The sequence below is a fragment of the Lagopus muta genome, chromosome 5, assembly GCF_023343835.1.
Source record: "Lagopus muta isolate bLagMut1 chromosome 5, bLagMut1 primary, whole genome shotgun sequence".
NCBI lineage: Eukaryota > Metazoa > Chordata > Aves > Galliformes > Phasianidae > Lagopus > Lagopus muta.
Window position 1 is genome coordinate 14,789,106 of NC_064437.1, and position 18,100 is coordinate 14,807,205.

General features: G+C 40.7%; 1 protein-coding gene across 3 annotated transcripts; it reads right to left on the reverse strand.

The window, feature by feature from the left end:
- GTF2B (general transcription factor IIB) lies at nt 1-17,328 on the reverse strand. Of its 3 annotated transcripts, none has more exons than XM_048946236.1 (7): nt 17,210-17,328; nt 15,282-15,388; nt 7,365-7,498; nt 1,800-1,946; nt 1,536-1,665; nt 658-939; nt 1-484 (listed from the first exon to the last, which is right to left on the reverse strand). In XM_048946236.1, exons 1-7 carry the CDS (start codon nt 17,224-17,226, stop codon nt 351-353), a joined length of 951 nt encoding a protein of 316 aa, XP_048802193.1. In that variant the 5' UTR covers nt 17,227-17,328; the 3' UTR covers nt 1-350. The 3 variants fall into 3 exon arrangements, with proteins under 3 accessions (XP_048802193.1, XP_048802195.1, XP_048802194.1); XM_048946238.1 differs by lacking the exon at nt 17,210-17,328 and adding an exon at nt 16,579-16,597; XM_048946237.1 differs by lacking the exon at nt 17,210-17,328 and adding an exon at nt 16,084-16,266.
- Nucleotides 17,329-18,100: the final 772 nt, after the last annotated feature.

An 18,100-nucleotide genomic window follows, 5' to 3' on the forward strand; every position in this document is an offset into this window, starting at 1 on the left:
TCAGTGTTTTTGGAAAAGTTTATTTGGGAATTACATAGTATTTTCAATTTTCCAAAATACATTTTACTAGATCCCTACAAAAGAAATCTGAATAAGTACAATAATATGAAATTAAGTTTGTTGCAACAGTCATTAAATATTTACTTCCACTAATATATACATACAAAATGCCACACAATTAGCTTGTTTACCTTGGAATGTGTGCTGCATTCCAGCAGTTATGCTCAAATATCCATATCCTCCAGTTCCACAACATGAAGACTCAATATTAACACTTTGTACATCCTTTATTATAGGCAAGAATCTTTTTTTTGTTTTGTTATTAGAAATTAAAGTAACCTTCAGCAACTTCACAGCTGTGGTAGCTTGTCTACTGGAGTATCGAACTTGAAATCTGCTGGGAAGAGATCAGGAGCTCGAGGATAGATGAGCCTGTATGATTGTCTGATCGTAACATCAGCCACACCAGCAATGTCACCAATTTCTAAGACAAAAAGCAGACAAACGAATAATGCTTTTTAAATTTTTGCCATTTTTACTGAATAAAACAGCATATGTTTGTTTGGTTTCCACTGCATGCCATTGGAACAGCAGCTTCCGAGTCCACAAAAAACATGAGTTGTCTTTTAAGCAGTAAGATGTTAAGGAAAGTTTTACCTTTTTGCGTCCTTTTCTCTGCAGAAGCTTGTGATGCCATATAAATAGCTGCAGCTGCTACAGAAATAGGGCTTCTCCCAGGAACCAAATCTAATTCCACAGCCTTACGGGCAATGTGTGTTGCTGCCATTTGCACTTGTTTGGGAAGACCCAGATTTGAACAGAATCTTGACATGAAGTCTCCAGTTGTAATCAGATCAACACTGGTTTCAAGAGCTTTCAGAATAAGTTTAAAACACCGACCTATTTCCTTCTTTGAAATCCTGGACACCGCACATATTTCTAAACAAAGAGGAAAAAATAAACTTCACATTTGACAGCATTTTCTGCCCGAAAATACCTGCATTTGACTATATGCACGTTAACACCACAAAGCAGGCCAATGTGATGCAAGCCACTACACCACAAGCTTTGCACATTAATGAAACTTCTAAATCATTTAAGTCAGTTCAAACTTTTCATGAGAAGCTAAAGAATACAGATTACTTAATAAGGGAGATCTGATACTCTCAGTCAAAGTTGTCCCCTCAGGATCAGGGAAAAGACACATATATTTACTGCAGAGCTTTTGGCAAAAATGCAGTTGCAAGAGTCCCCATCTTCATCAGATCAAGCAGCATCTTAAATATCACCAATACTCAGAATGAATCTCAAATGCCAATTTTAAAATATATTATCACCAAGAATCCCACGCCTGAAAGCCTACTCGCATTATAAATGTAGCAAACTTTTTGCAGACCCCTCCCAGGCCCAGCAAGGTGGGCTTTCACTGCAAACAACCAATTTGGCAAAGTCCAGACATCTGAAAACTAACATCCTATAATAACAATAACTAGACGCTTGAAGGCAATATTGAATCTGTACCAGTGAAAACTTACCTTTAAATGTTCTTGGAACACCTTCTTGCCTACAAGCTATGTAGAGACAAGCAGAAGCTATAGCATCATTACTCCTTCCCTTCAGGCTCTTCTGCTCATACACTTGCTTGAATAAATTATTTGTTCGATCCTTCAAAGCAAGACGATTAAATTTAATTAACTCTAGGCCATTTAATTAGCAGCAATATCAAAAATTCATGTGCCCATTATATTATGCTAACTCAGTCAACGCCAGAACAATTTAAGACAGAGACATGAACTCACAACTATATTTCTAGGGAGGTTGATTCTGTCTGCCATGTTTGTAATTTCTTTAAAGGCGTTCATCATTGCACGATCAGAGCTGCTCATCGTTCTGCGATTTTGGTACTTGGAATTCCCAAATTCATCAAAACTTGCTGCACCCGTGCCCTGAAAAAAAAATGCATATAGTCAATAAAACAGTTAAGTTCTTCCTTATTTCAAGAACAAACATCCACCAGCTTTATAAATCCTAAGTCAAGGCAACACATTGGAACACGCAAGTACATGCGGCTGAAGTAAATCTTCAAACTGAGCCCTGTCCCAGACACCATGCTCTACATTCTGCACAAGTCTTAAAACACTAACTGGCTTCCGAGCACCACTGATTACGTGAGAATGAAACATGAATAGCACATAGCCAACGTGTGTCTGTCAATATGCCTACTGCCACTGTTCAGCTCCAAGATTATGTTTCTGTATGTCAGTTAGGCTACCTTTGCATCATAACAAATATAGCCAATTCAAAACAATTTTATGACCAACTGGAAACCAGCTGTTACAATAACAACTCAAGAATGGAAATAAAAGCATAGATGAAGAGAATATCCAAACCAGTGACCAATTCAAAACTAATGTGATGCGTTGCCTGCTAGCAGCAGTAAGCATTAGTTGTGGCAAGATGTAAAAATCCATATATTCTGCCTTTACAATAAATCCAACAGCCTCTTAAAGGAAAATCCTTAAGTCCTCCTGATGAGGTCACATCCACCTCATAATCTGATGGCTACCTCTGTTGTTGAGACCCACATCTGGCACGTGCACACTTTGGTACTGCTGTGAAAACGTAAGACCCTGGCACAGAAACCCCTCTCACAAGTTTTCCTATAGGGTGGCTCTTTGAACAGGCCTATGACAGACACCAGAACCCAAGACTGTTCTTGGCTTTTTTCATACTCTTTCCAGCACGAGTACCAGTGAAAGAACCAGCTACAAACAACCATGGCAGCAGAGAGAGTGCTGAAGGCAATCGTAGTGATTTGACTGGATGAATCTGTCCAACTACCCAAAAGTCACCAGAGAGTCTTAAGGGGAAGCAAAGAGCAAGAAAGCACAGACTTCAGTCCTCAAAGAGCTTTAAAAACATGCCTTCAGCAAGGTTTCCCTTTTAGAAACTATTCCCAAACAACATTCTTTGCCTAAGATACACACGTCTCAGGTCTAAAGGCTCCTTCCTGGTCATCACTCACAGCCTGCTGCCTGCAATGCTCTGCACAGCACTCATGTGTATCGTAGCTTCCTGCACCGGCGCTATGCACAAATACTTAGAGGAACTGTATTTCCTCAAAATCTTGTAGCTGCCAAGGAAATGACCACAAAGGCCCATCGTTTTTGACAGCAGGTTCCCAGACCCTGTGTTCAGACCTCACATTAGGTGTCCCTTCTTTTCCAGAAAACTGCTCTGTTCTGAAGCCACCAAGCACTCCTCTCCACCACACAGATTTTACCTTCCCTGGTCCATTATACACAGCACCTGCAAGATTTATTGCGCTGTTTTCTAATTTTCTCCTACATCTCCTCATTTTTCACTTTCTTGGCCATTACTTTTTCCTTTGAATGTCTGCTTACACACATCAAACTACCAACACAGCTACACACAAGTACTGTTAGTCAGAGGATTTCACACTGCCAGCACCTTCCAAGAGCAACCCCAATATACAACAGCTCACAACTATAAAAGGGTTGGAAAATACTCTTCCATTTCAACTGCTTAAGTTAAACCACAGCAGTTCTCCTGCATTTGCTATTTAAATGCATCATCTACTTTCTTTCCAGATCATTCAATTGAGGGACAATGCTTTGTTGGCTTCAGTTCTTCACAACCATGTTAGGAAATACCTTTTCCTGCATGGAAAAAAAAACAGAAGCCCTATAGTTTTAACTGGTATATCCTCCCCCTTAAGAGCAGAAGGGAAAAGCATCACCACCACCACTGACTGGAGGCTATCCACAGCATCAAGGAATGCACCCTCACCATGCAGAAGGCTTGCCCAGTACAACCCGCTCTTTATGTGGTCTGCAGGTAACCATGGATCCTTTCTTCTTTTACATTCATCTCGCCACTACTTATCAATACAGCACTTTCAGATACAGGCCACACAGTCTGACAACACCCAGCTTCCTCTCAGAGCCATCTGATCAAAGCATAGAAATTCGATACCGAAAGTATACATTAGTTTCCTGTTCAACCAACCTACATTCTCTCATAGTTGCAGTCACTACAAAAAGGAATAAATTAACAATGAAGCATAACAAAAGACAGCTTTTCCCACAAGATTTATAGCAGAACTGCAAGTTTTCTTTCAGATTCAGATTCTTTCAGAAAATACACTGGTGTATAAGGAACTGGCTCATCTCTTTCTCTTGAATTTTGCATGAAATTACCATGATAGTTTGACAATTGAATCGCAACTAATGCCAGACCTCACCACGGCTCCAAATGATCTGCACTGCCATCAAGTGAGTTGCAGCACGCTATCTACTTGCAGAGAAGTACAGTTCTGCGTCAACACCCTTAAAATCCTCCTGAAGAATGCAAGCCACTTCCACCACAGCTAACTCAACTTCCCCTTCACAAATTAATCTTTCATCCAACACAACTTTTTGCTATCTCACACACATGGGTCTCTGGCACTAAATTGTACTAAACTGGTACAAAAACCAATTAGGAATTAATCTCTTTTGCATGGGCAAAAGAGCTTCTCTTTGGTTATTAGCAGGTAAAGAATGCATTTCTGCAGCAGAAAGGAGTCCCAGAGCAGCACCTCTCAGTTTCAAAGAGGAAACTATGAGAAGCCATTTTGCGAAGCAGAACTGACCCGATCTTTTCTTTCACAATTTAAAGTCCCGTTCTAACAGGCACGTGTTTTGGACTCCATCTTCACTTACATCCATCTCTATGAACGTAGGTGCCTTCTATAATATTCCATGAAAATAATTCACCTTCACTTTTGGATTTAACACAACAGGAGTTTTACTTCTGTTGTTCCAGCTGGCATTTTAGCTCATTTGTTTAAACAATCCTAATAACAGCAGCTCTACCCCAAGCAGAAAGGAGCTTCCTATCCAACAGGAAAGGAATCTCAGGCACATAGATGTGGAGTCCCCTCCAGGCCATTCTAATTCTAATTGTTATTAACCAAGAAAATACAATCTCATCCTGCTTCACTGTGTGGAACTCATGAAGGCTGTTCTTTATTGTTCCAGATGCCACTTATCTTCCTCGTGCCTACACTGATCTCACCATTATTGAAACATCTCTTACTTCAAAGTTAATTCTCATGCCCAATTACTGTTGGCACTGACTTTAGAACACTGCTCAAGAAACTGGCTGATCTCTTGGTTCAGTTATTTTTGCTGCAAAACTCACATCCTTTGCACATGGATAGAAAATTTCTTCAGAACCTTCTGACAAGCCGTTTTCTTTCTTCCAAATAACTGAGGAAAAAGGCAGCTCCCAGCGCTCACAACATCCAGAGCCCCTGTTCAATGGCAACACAAACACAGGAACTCTTGTCCAGAACACATCCTGGTTTGTCACAAACAACTTCCTGTAGAAAATAACGTCTGTTCTTTGGTTCGTTCCCTTGCAAGTGAAATACCTGCAGCAGGACAGATTGTCCTCTGAAATTCTCCCTGGTGGTTCTAAGATTTGGATGTTTTTGCTCACAGTTCTCATCCGTTGTGCCTCACTGACAAGCCTGCAGCTTGCTATTCAGAGAATATGACCTGCTATAGTTACTTTAGTCCTGTCTACTCAAGGATATTCTGGTTAACAGCAAAGCTATTGCAGTCAATGAATCCTTATCCCTGAAAATGTAAGTTTTTCATAGATGTTTCTTTAGGTCTTTAATTCTCTCCCTGGGACTACTAACCCTCTTATCCTAAATAAGGCACTGAACTTCAAACAGGAAAAGGGTTAACAGGTCATGTTAGAATTTGTATCCAGCTGAACTGTATCTCCTGCTGAAATACCTTTTTTCTTTTCCAACATGCAGGTTCTAGAAGAGTTGAAAATGTCATCCTACTTCAGAATCAAACTGAGTTCCCAGAAACAAACCCTGTATTTGCACAGTTCCAAAATGATACAGCACAAATTTGGAATAAGCTGTCCATTTCTCCATTTATAAAGGTGCATTTCTAATCTTAATCATAGCTTACCAAATCTGTAACAGAAATCCAAGTCCTGAGAATTACAATCCTCCTGGACCTATTATGGTATCACTAGAAGTCCAACAACTCCTAAAGCACTGCTTCACAGAGCTACTTAGCAACGCCCATTTGTTTAATGAAGAAGTGCAGAAATTTGTTTGAAGGGAGGCCCAGTATAATGCATCCCAAAATCTGGTTGGAAAGCAACAATGCTCAGAAAAAGTCCAAAACACAAACATCCGGATGGACAATTTTTATTTTATTTTTTTAAACTAATACAGCTTCAAGATTAGCTGCTCCTATCAGAGTTCACTAACGGTCATCCTCTGTTTGAAGAATTCCTAGCTGAGAAGTATGGTGGCACACTCTCCTATGTATACCCACATATGTTTAGATATGCCTATTTCTTCATTTTCCATGGAGGACTGTTTTCTGTTAGGATTCATGGAAAAGAGGGATAGAATAATTCATCAAAACCACTAACAGCTCTCTAAGTATCCACATGATTGCTGTGAGTTGACTGCAGATTTTTTTTTCTAGGAATTTAGGAAATTCACTAAGTTAGTGAAAGATAACCCAAACTTCAAACTGTTTTCAAAAATCAACTGTATTTCTTTGGTTATGATTAAATATTACGCATTTCCGATTTTAAGGGCTGCACACCAGCTCCCTGCTTAACACAAAAATGGAACAGACACCTTCCTAAAAATGAAGTGGAAATGCTGCACTGAAAACAGGCTACTGATTTCATTAAGTTACTGTGAAAGATATCAGATGACAACTGTCAAAATCAGACAGCATGAAACATTCAGGAAATCCACAAATATGAATCTGAATACTGCATTAGAAAATATAACAAAGCACAATGAAAGCTTATCTGGGTCACTATTTCATTAAAGGGAGGGCATTTGTGTTATTAATCTTGCTTTCCCATTCTCATGAACGTCTGACATGGTTGTATCACAAAACTTCAAGCCAAACATACACTCAATACTTTCTTCTGCAATACTTACACCATAGAAGAATTCTGTATTTAGTGTTTTCATGTAACATTCACTGAGAGAGCAGGCACAACATGCATGTTGCTCTCCATGTCTCCAATACTAATCTGATTCAGACATTATTACAAAAAAGCTAGCTCATGTTGCAAATCAAAGAGTGGCAACTAATCCTACAGCACTGCAAACTTCTGTCTTGTCAAAATATTCTTTCTTGCTGTCAGCCAAAAACAGACACATTTTAGAGATTACTGAAAAGCAAGAGTTCAGTTTCAACTAAATCTCTTTGTAAATGCATTCTCTGAATAGCTTCCCTCTGGACACACAAATATGTAGTAGACACGAAAATGACCAAGCTTAGTAGCATTTAACATTTTACCTTTCCAATCATTGTACTCAGGTCACCGTCGCTCAACAAAGGATTCTGGGTATCCCCAACTCGAGATGGGTCTTTTGTTGCTTTATCATTGCTGAAAGTTCTCCACTCCGACCCTACATCTATGACACGATCACCTGTGATTACAGAAAACAACTGTTTGTATCAACATAATATTGTGAAAAGCTTCTGAAACATTGAGTTACACAGCTGAGCTCCCAGTTATAAAATGCAGGCTGTTACCAAGCGCAAACAGGATGTAGTTGCAGGCCACACCAAACACACCAAAATTTTTAGGTTTTTCAATTTTAAGTAGAAAGCAGAAACAGGAGCTGCAGAGAAGGTTGAAATAACTAGATAAATGAATCCAGAGAACAGTTGCAGCCATCCTTAAAGACTATCATAGGTTATTCAATACACAAAGAAGGAGCTCACAGCTGTCCATAAGCATTCCCAGTGACAGACAAATGAGTAAGTTATCTTACCTTTGACACTTGATAAAAGTACTCCTGAATTAGCTATCAAGCACAATCTCATCAAGCAGTAGCACATCGCTTTTCTGAATGAGCTACAGACCCTTGGTACTCAGAAATGAATATGCCACCTTCTGAACCATCATAACAACCTTCTGCAGCTCTGTTTTCTTCCTTAAGGGATGCCTGACCCTTAATGAAAAGGACTTTCCTTGGGAGTCCTCTCAAATTCACCTAAATGTTTCCAGCAGCATCTATTCAGATTGAGAAATATCTCTACCCAACATTAATACAGGCAAAAAATCTGCACTAATCACAATATACAAATAACAATTAACAGAAAAGTTCTGTTTGTAGTGCAGTTTGTTCCACTCACAGGTCTGGTAAAACCAGCACCTCCAAGGCATTGACTCCAGAGCTGTACTACAGCACTACACAGAATTTTTAGGAACATGGGTAGAGAAAAGCATTAAGAAAAGAAAGCATTACAGTTCTGTGCAGACTATCAGAAGTCAGTATAACTGTCACCTCTGCTTTGCTAAACCTGAGGGAAAATTCATTATTTTCATCGATGTTTAAGTGTTGTGAATTCACAAAAATAAATGGCACTGACAGCAAGAAAAAATTTCTGGCACAGAAGTCCAAGTATGAAACAACAGAGGTTGCTTTAATCTAGTAAAAATGTAAGCAGACAGACAAAAGCACTCCCTACCAAACAATGATAACATACAATATGAAGCTGGAAATAGAAAAGTACAGGAGCAATGCACAGAGTGGAGGAACTTCCCTCTTAACACATGATGATGCAAGGAATGTGCCTGAAACTGAAAGGTGTAAATGAATCTAAGTCAGGCCAACTTGAAAGGAACAGATTTAAGACAGGAGTACTCTCACTAGTATTCATCCGACTTGCTCACGGCTATGCTCCATGTTTATCTCATACTCTAAAGAAGGCTGAGGGAGTGGAGGTGGAAGTAACAGAAGTCAGAAGATTAAGAACACCACAAAGTAAAAGACAGCACAGATGCATTTTCCTGCTTCCTGCTAGAGGCCGGTATCTTGCAAGCTTTCATTAGCAGACAGCATGCTCCTCTGGCTCCTGGACTCTTTGTAAATATTTGATTCAGTAATGCACCTTCTATGGTCTAGCAGTGACTTTAAGACAACCCCCCAATACTGTTTACAGCATCTAAAAAAAGCAAAATGTACTTAAAATTCTGGCATGGTATAAATAGAACACTGAGCACAGGGCAATGATGTAATATTTTTTTCCACAAGTAGAAATGACCTCAATGACTCACTCAAGGATCTGCCTCTTGTGAGTTATGAACCATTCCTGCTCTAACAAAAAAGTGTTGTATCACTGCCTGCTTTGGCAAGCATACTACAAACAGAGAATTGAGACTACTATTTCAAAGTGAGAAAAGATTAAGTAGAACAAATCTCTGAATATAAAGCATTTGTGGAATTAAGATCCAGTGTGTAAATACCTTCATGTTGCCAAGAAATCTGCTATTGCAAGAAAACAGTTCTCCTGGATAATCTTTACTTACAAAGGTCCAAGGAATCACATTCCACCTTTCAAAAGCCTTGCATAGAAGCCTGACACAAGCTAGAAATAACAACAAAACTGGAACAAATAGGCCAAATGTTTCCACAGATGGAAAATATTCAACTGCAAGCAGCTAATTATCCTACCCCGCACACAAAAGAAAGTGTAGCACTAAGTATTCTCTTAACCTTTCAAAACAGAAAAATCACTTTAGAACTGTTGCCTTGTTATGTATGCAATAAAGCCCCACCTGTAAGCGACAGAAACAAAACCTTAAATCCCAAAGTCAGTTTTACAGAAAGCAGTGCGATATCGCAGCACTCGGAGATCAGCTTTGAACACTGGTTGCTAAGTTAGCATTTCAAGCTCTGCACGGCATTTCCTGGCTCGTAGCCTACTGATGTGCTCTCCTAAATCACCTGGAAAATGCACCTGGGTGGCAAACAGTAGAGCAAGCAAAAGCTCCCAAAAAACACCATCTAAAATCCCCGCTTTCTCCCGTTGTTACTACATAGGTTTGTCAACTGTATCCAGCTGTGATAGGCTTGGGAGTGGTTGCACATCCACTACTTCCTTATGATGCCATCTTTTTGAACAGAAACTTCACAAGACATGGTCACATTAAACATATCTTTAATTAAAATCAAACGTGAGTTCATCCCTTTCTGCTCTGAAGTAGAAGCAAAACACACTTCAAGGACCAAATCTACACAGACACCCATCTCCAGCATGAAGCATCTTCATGAACACAAAGGTTTTCTTCACTGCATTATTTAATTCAAAAACTCTTCTCCCAGTATATAACCAGTCTTTAAAACGCAGTCTAACTGACACGAGAACTGCAGAGCAAATACAACAAACTTCAGCAACTCGGTTTACATACCATCTAAAAATGCACAACTGCTGTTATTCAGAACAGAAGACCTCAGACCAGTTACTTTTCTTCAGAACTAATAAATACAATGAGCAAGTGCTCCAGAAATGAAAGAACTCAGCTTAGCATCAAAAATTAAAATGCAATTTTCAAAAGTTTTTAGTAATTACCTTAGCATGACTATAAAAGACAAATATTGCATGTTTATTTCACCCCAAAAGTAGAAGGCAGTTTATCAAAGGCAACCACTCTTATTTGACAAGTTCTGCATTAACAGTTACATGTTTTCAGACAAATAATACCAGCTCCTTCAGCAGCACAATCCACTTGAAATACCCGTGATGCATGAGTCCTGTATTCTCTGTTTGCATTTTTATTACCTCTTATATTAAATACACACACAAATAGCTGCAGACTGAGGAGGTTTAATCAAAACAATAAGATGGAACTGGAGCCTCAAATAATGTTATCTTCCGTATTCAGTCCTGAAACATTTTCAAGATGATACGGCTTAATTCATTGTAGAGGAGCTATAATGGTAGATGTACACTGAGTCAAGCTCTGCATATAAACAACTAATATTATAACCTCAAAATAAACAGTAAAATAATGCTTATTCACAATTTAAAACACCAGACAGCCAGTTTCTAACAATGTTTGGCTCATTCTGACCATTAGTTAAGGAATCTGCTGCCATCTAGTGAGCACATACATGGAAACACATTTAAGAACAACATGCTTAAAAACATACATAGAATTCTAATTTCAGCCAACTCCTTATCATGGAGAGCACTGAGGTGCTGAGACAAATTACAGTGAAAACTCCAGGTAGAAGATTCAAGCCAAGGAAAATTATGAAGAATAACTGCACAGAACCAGGCTGAGTTGAGCCTTCCTTCAAAACTGAACGGTCTTCATTCACTCATACTGAGAATACACCTGTCCGTACATCACTTTTGTCACTTTCTGCTGCACTTGCTCCAACAAGCCGGAACATTTCTTGTACTGAGGAGCCTGTAGTTGGCCGTGGTATTCCACACGTGTACACCCTGCCACATTCTGTTTATTTGCTTATTGTCAACAATTTGGGGGCCAACATGGCCCACTTCTACGAGCAACGGTGTGAAGGGACTCACAGGCACGTGGCCCGGGGAAAGGGGAAGGGAAAGAGAGAAAAAGGTAGAGAGGTGGGCCTAAAAACTAAACAGCAGCAACGAGCCAAGGGAGAAAACTGATTTAATAAGTACGATATTGGAATCAAGGCAATACAATATAATACAACTGGAATTGAAGCTGATAAATAAAGTGAGTGTCCAAAAACCGAAGGCCTTACTCTAATGCTGAGGTGAGACGGCTGGGAGCACACACTGCAAAGACAAGAAGTAAAAGAAGGGGACAGTCTCGTGACTTGTGAGCAGTTTTATCTTTCCCTCTAAACTGAGAATGGAAACAGAACAGCGAAAGTCTTCTGGGAGATGTAGTTCTCTTCTGAGCACCAGGTACCTGGAAATATCAACAATCTGGCCTGGAGCATTAACTCTAACTGCCTGTGCACAACATGATGTTACGATGTGGAACACTGATAACAAAAATCATGAAACCATGACACTTACGTATTGCCAACACAGTTATACTCAACTTCATTTCAGTTTTCAGCAAGCAAAATTACTTTCCTTGAGCTCAGCCACACAACATTTTAATAAATCTAGTATATTCAAGTTAACAAAGAATAATTGTTGTGAATAAACAAAACCAAACCCTAACTTTACAGTCACGACTTCCTCTACATGGCTCCCACAGAAGCCTTGACTAGGCACACAATCCTTTGAATAGCTTCAGGTATCAACACCGTATCATCAGCAACATTCCCCAAATATTCCATGATTCAGAATGTAGATAAACATAATATTTAGTCTAATGGAAGTATTCTTCATATTGGCTCTGAACCATCTTTGGTTCCCAGCCTAGAACCTACAAACTGTAAAACCTTCCACATCCTTCAGGAATATCATGCTAACAACAGTGACTGCAAAGCTTTGCCAGAACTGCCAGGGCTTCTGCTCCTCATGTCTTAGCAAAGACTAAATGATGACAGTCATGTCATGGCTGCACGATTCACTGCTCATACCACCACTCAGGCTAGTGGATGGACAACGTTTGCCACTGCTTATGAGATTTGGGGATCAGGCATCTTCAGCAATCCACATCCAAAAGACAAACACAGGCATTTGTAGAAACTTATGCTGTTTACAGCAGATACAGAACTGAAGTGGGTCAGACTTAAGACAGAGACTATTTGAACTGCTGACTGAAAAAGGCTTATGGATGACTCTTCTCATACAACAAATTGCCTATGTAAATTCAGCACCCACGAACACTCACACATTCAGCCACTCAAAGTTTCTGCAAGTATAAGCATATCTTGTAATCAGCTTTTCCGTGGATGCAAAGAATTTTACTTGCAAGCACAAACTTTTATCCAACACTTTCTAGTACTCTGGGCACCAAGCATAAAAGCAGTAACTAGCTATAAGGTGCTAATATACATCCATATCTAAAGCTTTTTGTCCATTTAATTAAAATCTAAAATCTCCAACTAAAATCTTAAGTGTAGAATGTTAACAGTATTTAGAGAAAGAGGTAATCATCAACATACGTACAGATATAGAAAAATGGATACATTTTTCACCATTTGGAGGTTTAAAGATTTTACAACAGCCACAAAAGCCCTCTACTTGATCAGAAATACTTAAGTACCTTCTTCACTTCCAGGACACTACCAAAAAATAAGAGAAAAAAAAAATGAAATCATTGGTTTATTTCAGAAAAGCATCACGTATGTAGAGGTGCAATCAGTCCTGTCCCTGAATACAGACATTGTAATGGTCTGAGTAATGGAGTGACCAACAGATACAATTAGGAAATCCACTCCTAGTCATTTGTTGTATCATAATGAAAACAATATATGCAGAAAAATTAAATCTTACCTATATCATATAGGCTGTACTTTAAGACTAGACATTTACATCTCAAACTTTTCAGAAACATTAGCCAACTAAATAACGCAACAGAACTTTGTAAAGCCATAGCTCTGACCACAAACTATGGAATGTTTTCCCACAAACTCTGAACAGGTATACAGGAGATGGAACAAACATCTGCATATCGCTCATAACCTTATCCTAGTTTCCTGTTGTCTCAATCTTTTCCTGTTGCCTTTCTCTTCCTTTTCAGCTACATAACCTCTAAATGCAACGTCAGTCATAACTGTAATAAAACTGATTTCATTACACACCCATAGAAATGACAATTGTCAAACTTTGGAATCAGTGTATCAGCTACTTTAACCAATAACATACACAAGGAAAAAAAAAAAGAAAAATAAACTTTTCCTCAAAATATGTGATGTTTTAGTGCTCTGCCACAGCAAGCAGGAAAAACATCATGTGGAAATACATTAAGCTTTGTCAAAAACTCTTGGATCTCATTTCAGCCATCTTGAACAAAAACAGTAGCCAAGTCATGCTACTACAGACTTTGTAGCAGTGGAACACACCCATGTTCAGCATACACCATTCTGCCACTCTGGGACACAAGCAGTTCTGCAGACACCAGAACCACAGTATTTTTAAATGGAACTGTGACAGTAATTTGGCTACAGTCTTGCAGTTTCTTCCACTGTTCTATGGATCCCCTCTAGTAGTAAAAAACTCATCAAATTTCAACCCAACCCTAAACCCATGGTGAGTAACACTTGTACGTAACAGCTACACCTGTGTAAACTTAGGGAAATCAGAATGCAAATCTGCGACTGACTTCACTGTGTAGAAAGAAGTGAAAGCACTACTCTGTTAATGGGAACATATCATGCAACTTGCAACAAATACATACAACTTTGACCATTCAGAAACAAAATGCTGTCTACCCATTATACATCCCTTTCTCCTCGCATCTCTAGAAGAGGAGACATAGAGAGTAGGATCTGATTTTCTCCTCTCGATTTCCTAACAAAAGGAGGACTATTAAATATTCACACTGTTGTTTGGTCATGCACTCTTCAATTATTTATCTACTTGTTTTTCAAACTAGCTGTTGGATACTCAAGCTAATGAATGGAACATATGCAGGACAACTCAATTACTGAAGGGTGGCAGAACAAAATGAGAACAATCGGCACAACAGTAAATGTTAGAATATTTTAGTGATAAATCCATGCAACAACCTGCTTAAAAAAATACACCATGCTTAAAGAAAAAAAAAAACATTTTGCCCCAGCAGTAATGTTGGCTCTAAGGAAGACTAAGTTCAATTTAAACACATTTTGAAAACGTAACTTGATGAAAATCTGCATTCATATTCTAAGAATTTTTTTCTCAACTTTTTTTTCCCCATTTTAAATACTCTATTATAATTATCAATACAGTTTAGCCTCTGTAAGTTGCTGCCATGCATACAGTGGAGAAGAGATCAGCAAAAGTTCAGGAGAAAACTGGTATTAATTTTGTGTGGTATTAAAAGACTTAGGAGAAGTAATTAACAAAAGCAAGTATTGGCAAGAATACAGAGAATCATCCTTCAGGACAGAAAATAACCACCAACCAGTGGGAAACAAGAGTTGCTCTGGCTTTGTTTATAAGGCAGAATTTATTTTTTTTTTAATTTTACTAACTGAAATAACAAAATAACAGTCATAGTTAAAGACAGAATACTGGACTAGGTGACATAATATTCTAATTCAATATAACAAAATATTTCAAGATTTCAATCTTTAAAACATGTTTGTTTGTTTTTTCCAACTTTCCACAAGAAGTTTCCAGAAGAAAGGCTATTAAAAATAGTGTTTAGCACTATTATTTTTTAAACAAACCATTTAGGTATCAAGACAAAAAACTAAAGGCTCAAATTACATTCCCATGTTGTGGAGAAAAAAAAGAAAAAAAAAAAAGAACAAAAAACCCATACAGATCTATATGCATAATGAAGGTTACATAGTAATTCACAGTGATATGAAATCCACTTACCTACTACTAGCCCACACTCTGAACAAATCATATCACCAGCTCTGTAATCCTCCACTAAAATGGAATCTGGATGGTTTGGGCAAGTCACCCTCGGAAGAGCATCCAAACTACAAAGAAAGAAAAAAGAATTAAATTGTTATTATCCCAGTCAAGGAGGGTGCATCCCAAAGCATGAGTTCACTGCTGAGAAGACTGATTTATGGTGATCTGAAGGACTTATTATTAACCTAAAACACCTGAATATCTTAAACTGCAACACTTTTGCAATTTATCTCATCACAGAAACATAGAAAGCTTCCAACGAGAGCATCCAAAGCTTAAATGCAGTCAGGATTAAGCGTAGTCCACCTTGCAGTCTACCACTAACTGAAGTTCCTGAAGAACAGAGAGGTGATTACTTCATGCTAACGGGCATTTCCACTTATTCTTATCAAACCAATATAACTTATTAGGTCCTCAATTCAGGAAGCAGTGGGCACACATTTATTTGAGAACATATAATTCTGTCATTTTTTTCAAGAGTTAGAAAAAAAATGCCATCCTTAAGTTAGGTTAAAAGTAGAGCATTAAATTAAGCAATTCATTAGTTGTGAGATTGTAAAGGAGAAACTACCAGCTCATGAGAGGGATCGGGCAACAACTGCTTCTGAGGACTGGAAACCATCTCTTGTACACCATATATCTTCAGCAGCTACAAAAAGCTTCCAATAAAGCCTCGTTGTTTAACATGTGCACATATACAACAGCACCAAAGCACAGCAACAACCAATTGCTTCTAACCAAACATTGTAACAGTAAATACCTCATTCAAACTAACAGTGAATGGCCAGTAACTCCATTAAAACAACTTTGTTTCAAGGTTAGAGTTGTTTCCGCTTACTATTCAAAGTTTTATATTCAACAGAGCCATTTAATCGAGCTAAAAAAGCAGCAGGTATGGCAGCTGATCACAGTAAAATAAAACGCTGCAAGCACTTCTCAGCCTAAATGTGACGGCACCAAAAACACCTGCTAGTCCTTCAAACAGGAAGTGAGCCTTTATGGGAGTTGAATTCATCCGAGTTTCCTCCTTTCCCACCAGCCTGTCATTGCAGCTTAATCTAACACAGTCCCAGCTCAATCTTCATGTTTTGGATACACCTGATGCGTCAGAGGAAAATAAATGTAACACTCTAAACCGACGGCTGTTCAGAAGAACCTCTACAATTCAGAACGCAGACTACGATTCACCGGCAGCGTTAACCTCCACAACCCCCGTGCAGAACACGCTCACGCACGACCTTCGGATGCAAACCACCTTGGATATCAGACACACGCGCTCCCTCCCGGCCCTTCCTCCCTCGCCCAGCGGCTTCCCGTGGCAGACACAAGTGTTGACAAAGCAAGCAGGGCGCCCAGCTGACAGTCGGCGTTACGCAAAACGCCAGCGACATGCGAAGCGAAAGGAGGGAGGAAAAAAAATAAAAATAAAACGAGAAGCTCCAAAGAAAACACTCGTAGCGCGTTGCTGCAGACCTCTCTTTCACAAATGACCACACGACAACCACTTTTTCTACCCAGGATTTAATTAAGCGATGCAGACAGACGCCCGGCCCCGCTCGGGGAGCGGCACCGAGCTCGGGGCTCCAACCCACAGCAGCCAGCCGCCGCGGCCCATACGGAGAAGCCCGGGAGGCCCCTGCCGCGGGACGGCTTACGGTCCCGAGAAGCCGGGGAGGAACGGCGAGCCGAGGCAGGGGGCGGCGCCGAGCCGGGGCCGGGTAGGAACCGGCGATGGCCGCCGGTTCCTCCCCGGGCGGCAGCGGAGGCCGACGCGGCCATTTTCTCTGCCGGGCCGCGGACGGGGAGAGATGGCGGAAGCCGCGCCGCCCGCTCCTGGGGGTGAACTCCTCCGCGCGAGCCCCCGCGGAGCGCCGGGCCTCCCTTACCGGCTCGTGGACGCCATCTCACTCCTTCCGGCGGCGGCGACTGCGCGCGGTCGGGAAGCAGCTCGGCGCACCTCCTTATGTAGTGGCAGCGAGGGGCGGAGCCACCGGCAGCTCGCGACGGGTCGCGCGAAGGGACAGGCGGCTCCGCGAGGGCGCGCCCCGGGCTGACGCGCGCGCCTGCGGCGAGCCCCGCGCGGCGCGGGCCGGGGACGGAGGCGACGCCGGGCGCCTCGAGCTGCGCGCGCCCAGAACGTGGCTGTTGGGAACCGACGCCACGAGCAGCTGCGTGAGGTGACAGAACTCGCGCTGGCAGCCGCTCGGCGTGGGGCCGCCTGCAGGCAGAGATCGATGCCGCGAAAGGGAAGGAAGGACCTTTTTCCGTCTGCGATGACGTTTACTCAATAAGACCAAAGGATGAAAAAACAACACCTGCTTTTCAAGGGGAATAAAGCTTGTTGTATTATGCTTCCCTATGACCTCTGAGATGTGAAGTAGCACTGCCTGCAACAGCTGCGCCACATCAGCACTCAGCCCCAGGGGGTTTGCAGGGTGCGCGGCTTCCACGGAAAGATCTCCCGCCGCCAGTCAGTGCCATCGGCAGGTCTCCCCCCCCTCTGCTCACTAAGGGTTCCATTTACACTACACCGAGACAATCGTTTGCAGAACTGTTGCCAAAAAAAAAAAAAAAAAAATACAGTGGACCGTGCTTTGTTTTTGTTCCCTGTCTGCAGCCATATTTCAAGCGCTTTCCCCCCAAGCAAAAGCATTTGATGTGGTAGACGAGAATACCGCTACCAGCAGTCTTTACAACAGATCTTTCAAATAGCTTATGGAAAATCCACCTTGCTGCCCCCAGCTACACCTGTTCTTTCCCATCACTGTAGTTACAAC

Bases quoted from the DNA above. Each gene is read 5' to 3' on its own strand.
- GTF2B (XM_048946236.1), bottom strand. The intron at 7,499-15,281 runs GTAAGTGGATTT...CTGTAATCACAG, and splicing joins AGAGTGTGGGCTAGTAGTAG to GTGATCGTGTCATAGATGTA. The intron at 1,666-1,799 runs GTGAGTTCATGT...CTTGCTTTGAAG, and splicing joins ACCTCCCTAGAAATATAGTT to GATCGAACAAATAATTTATT.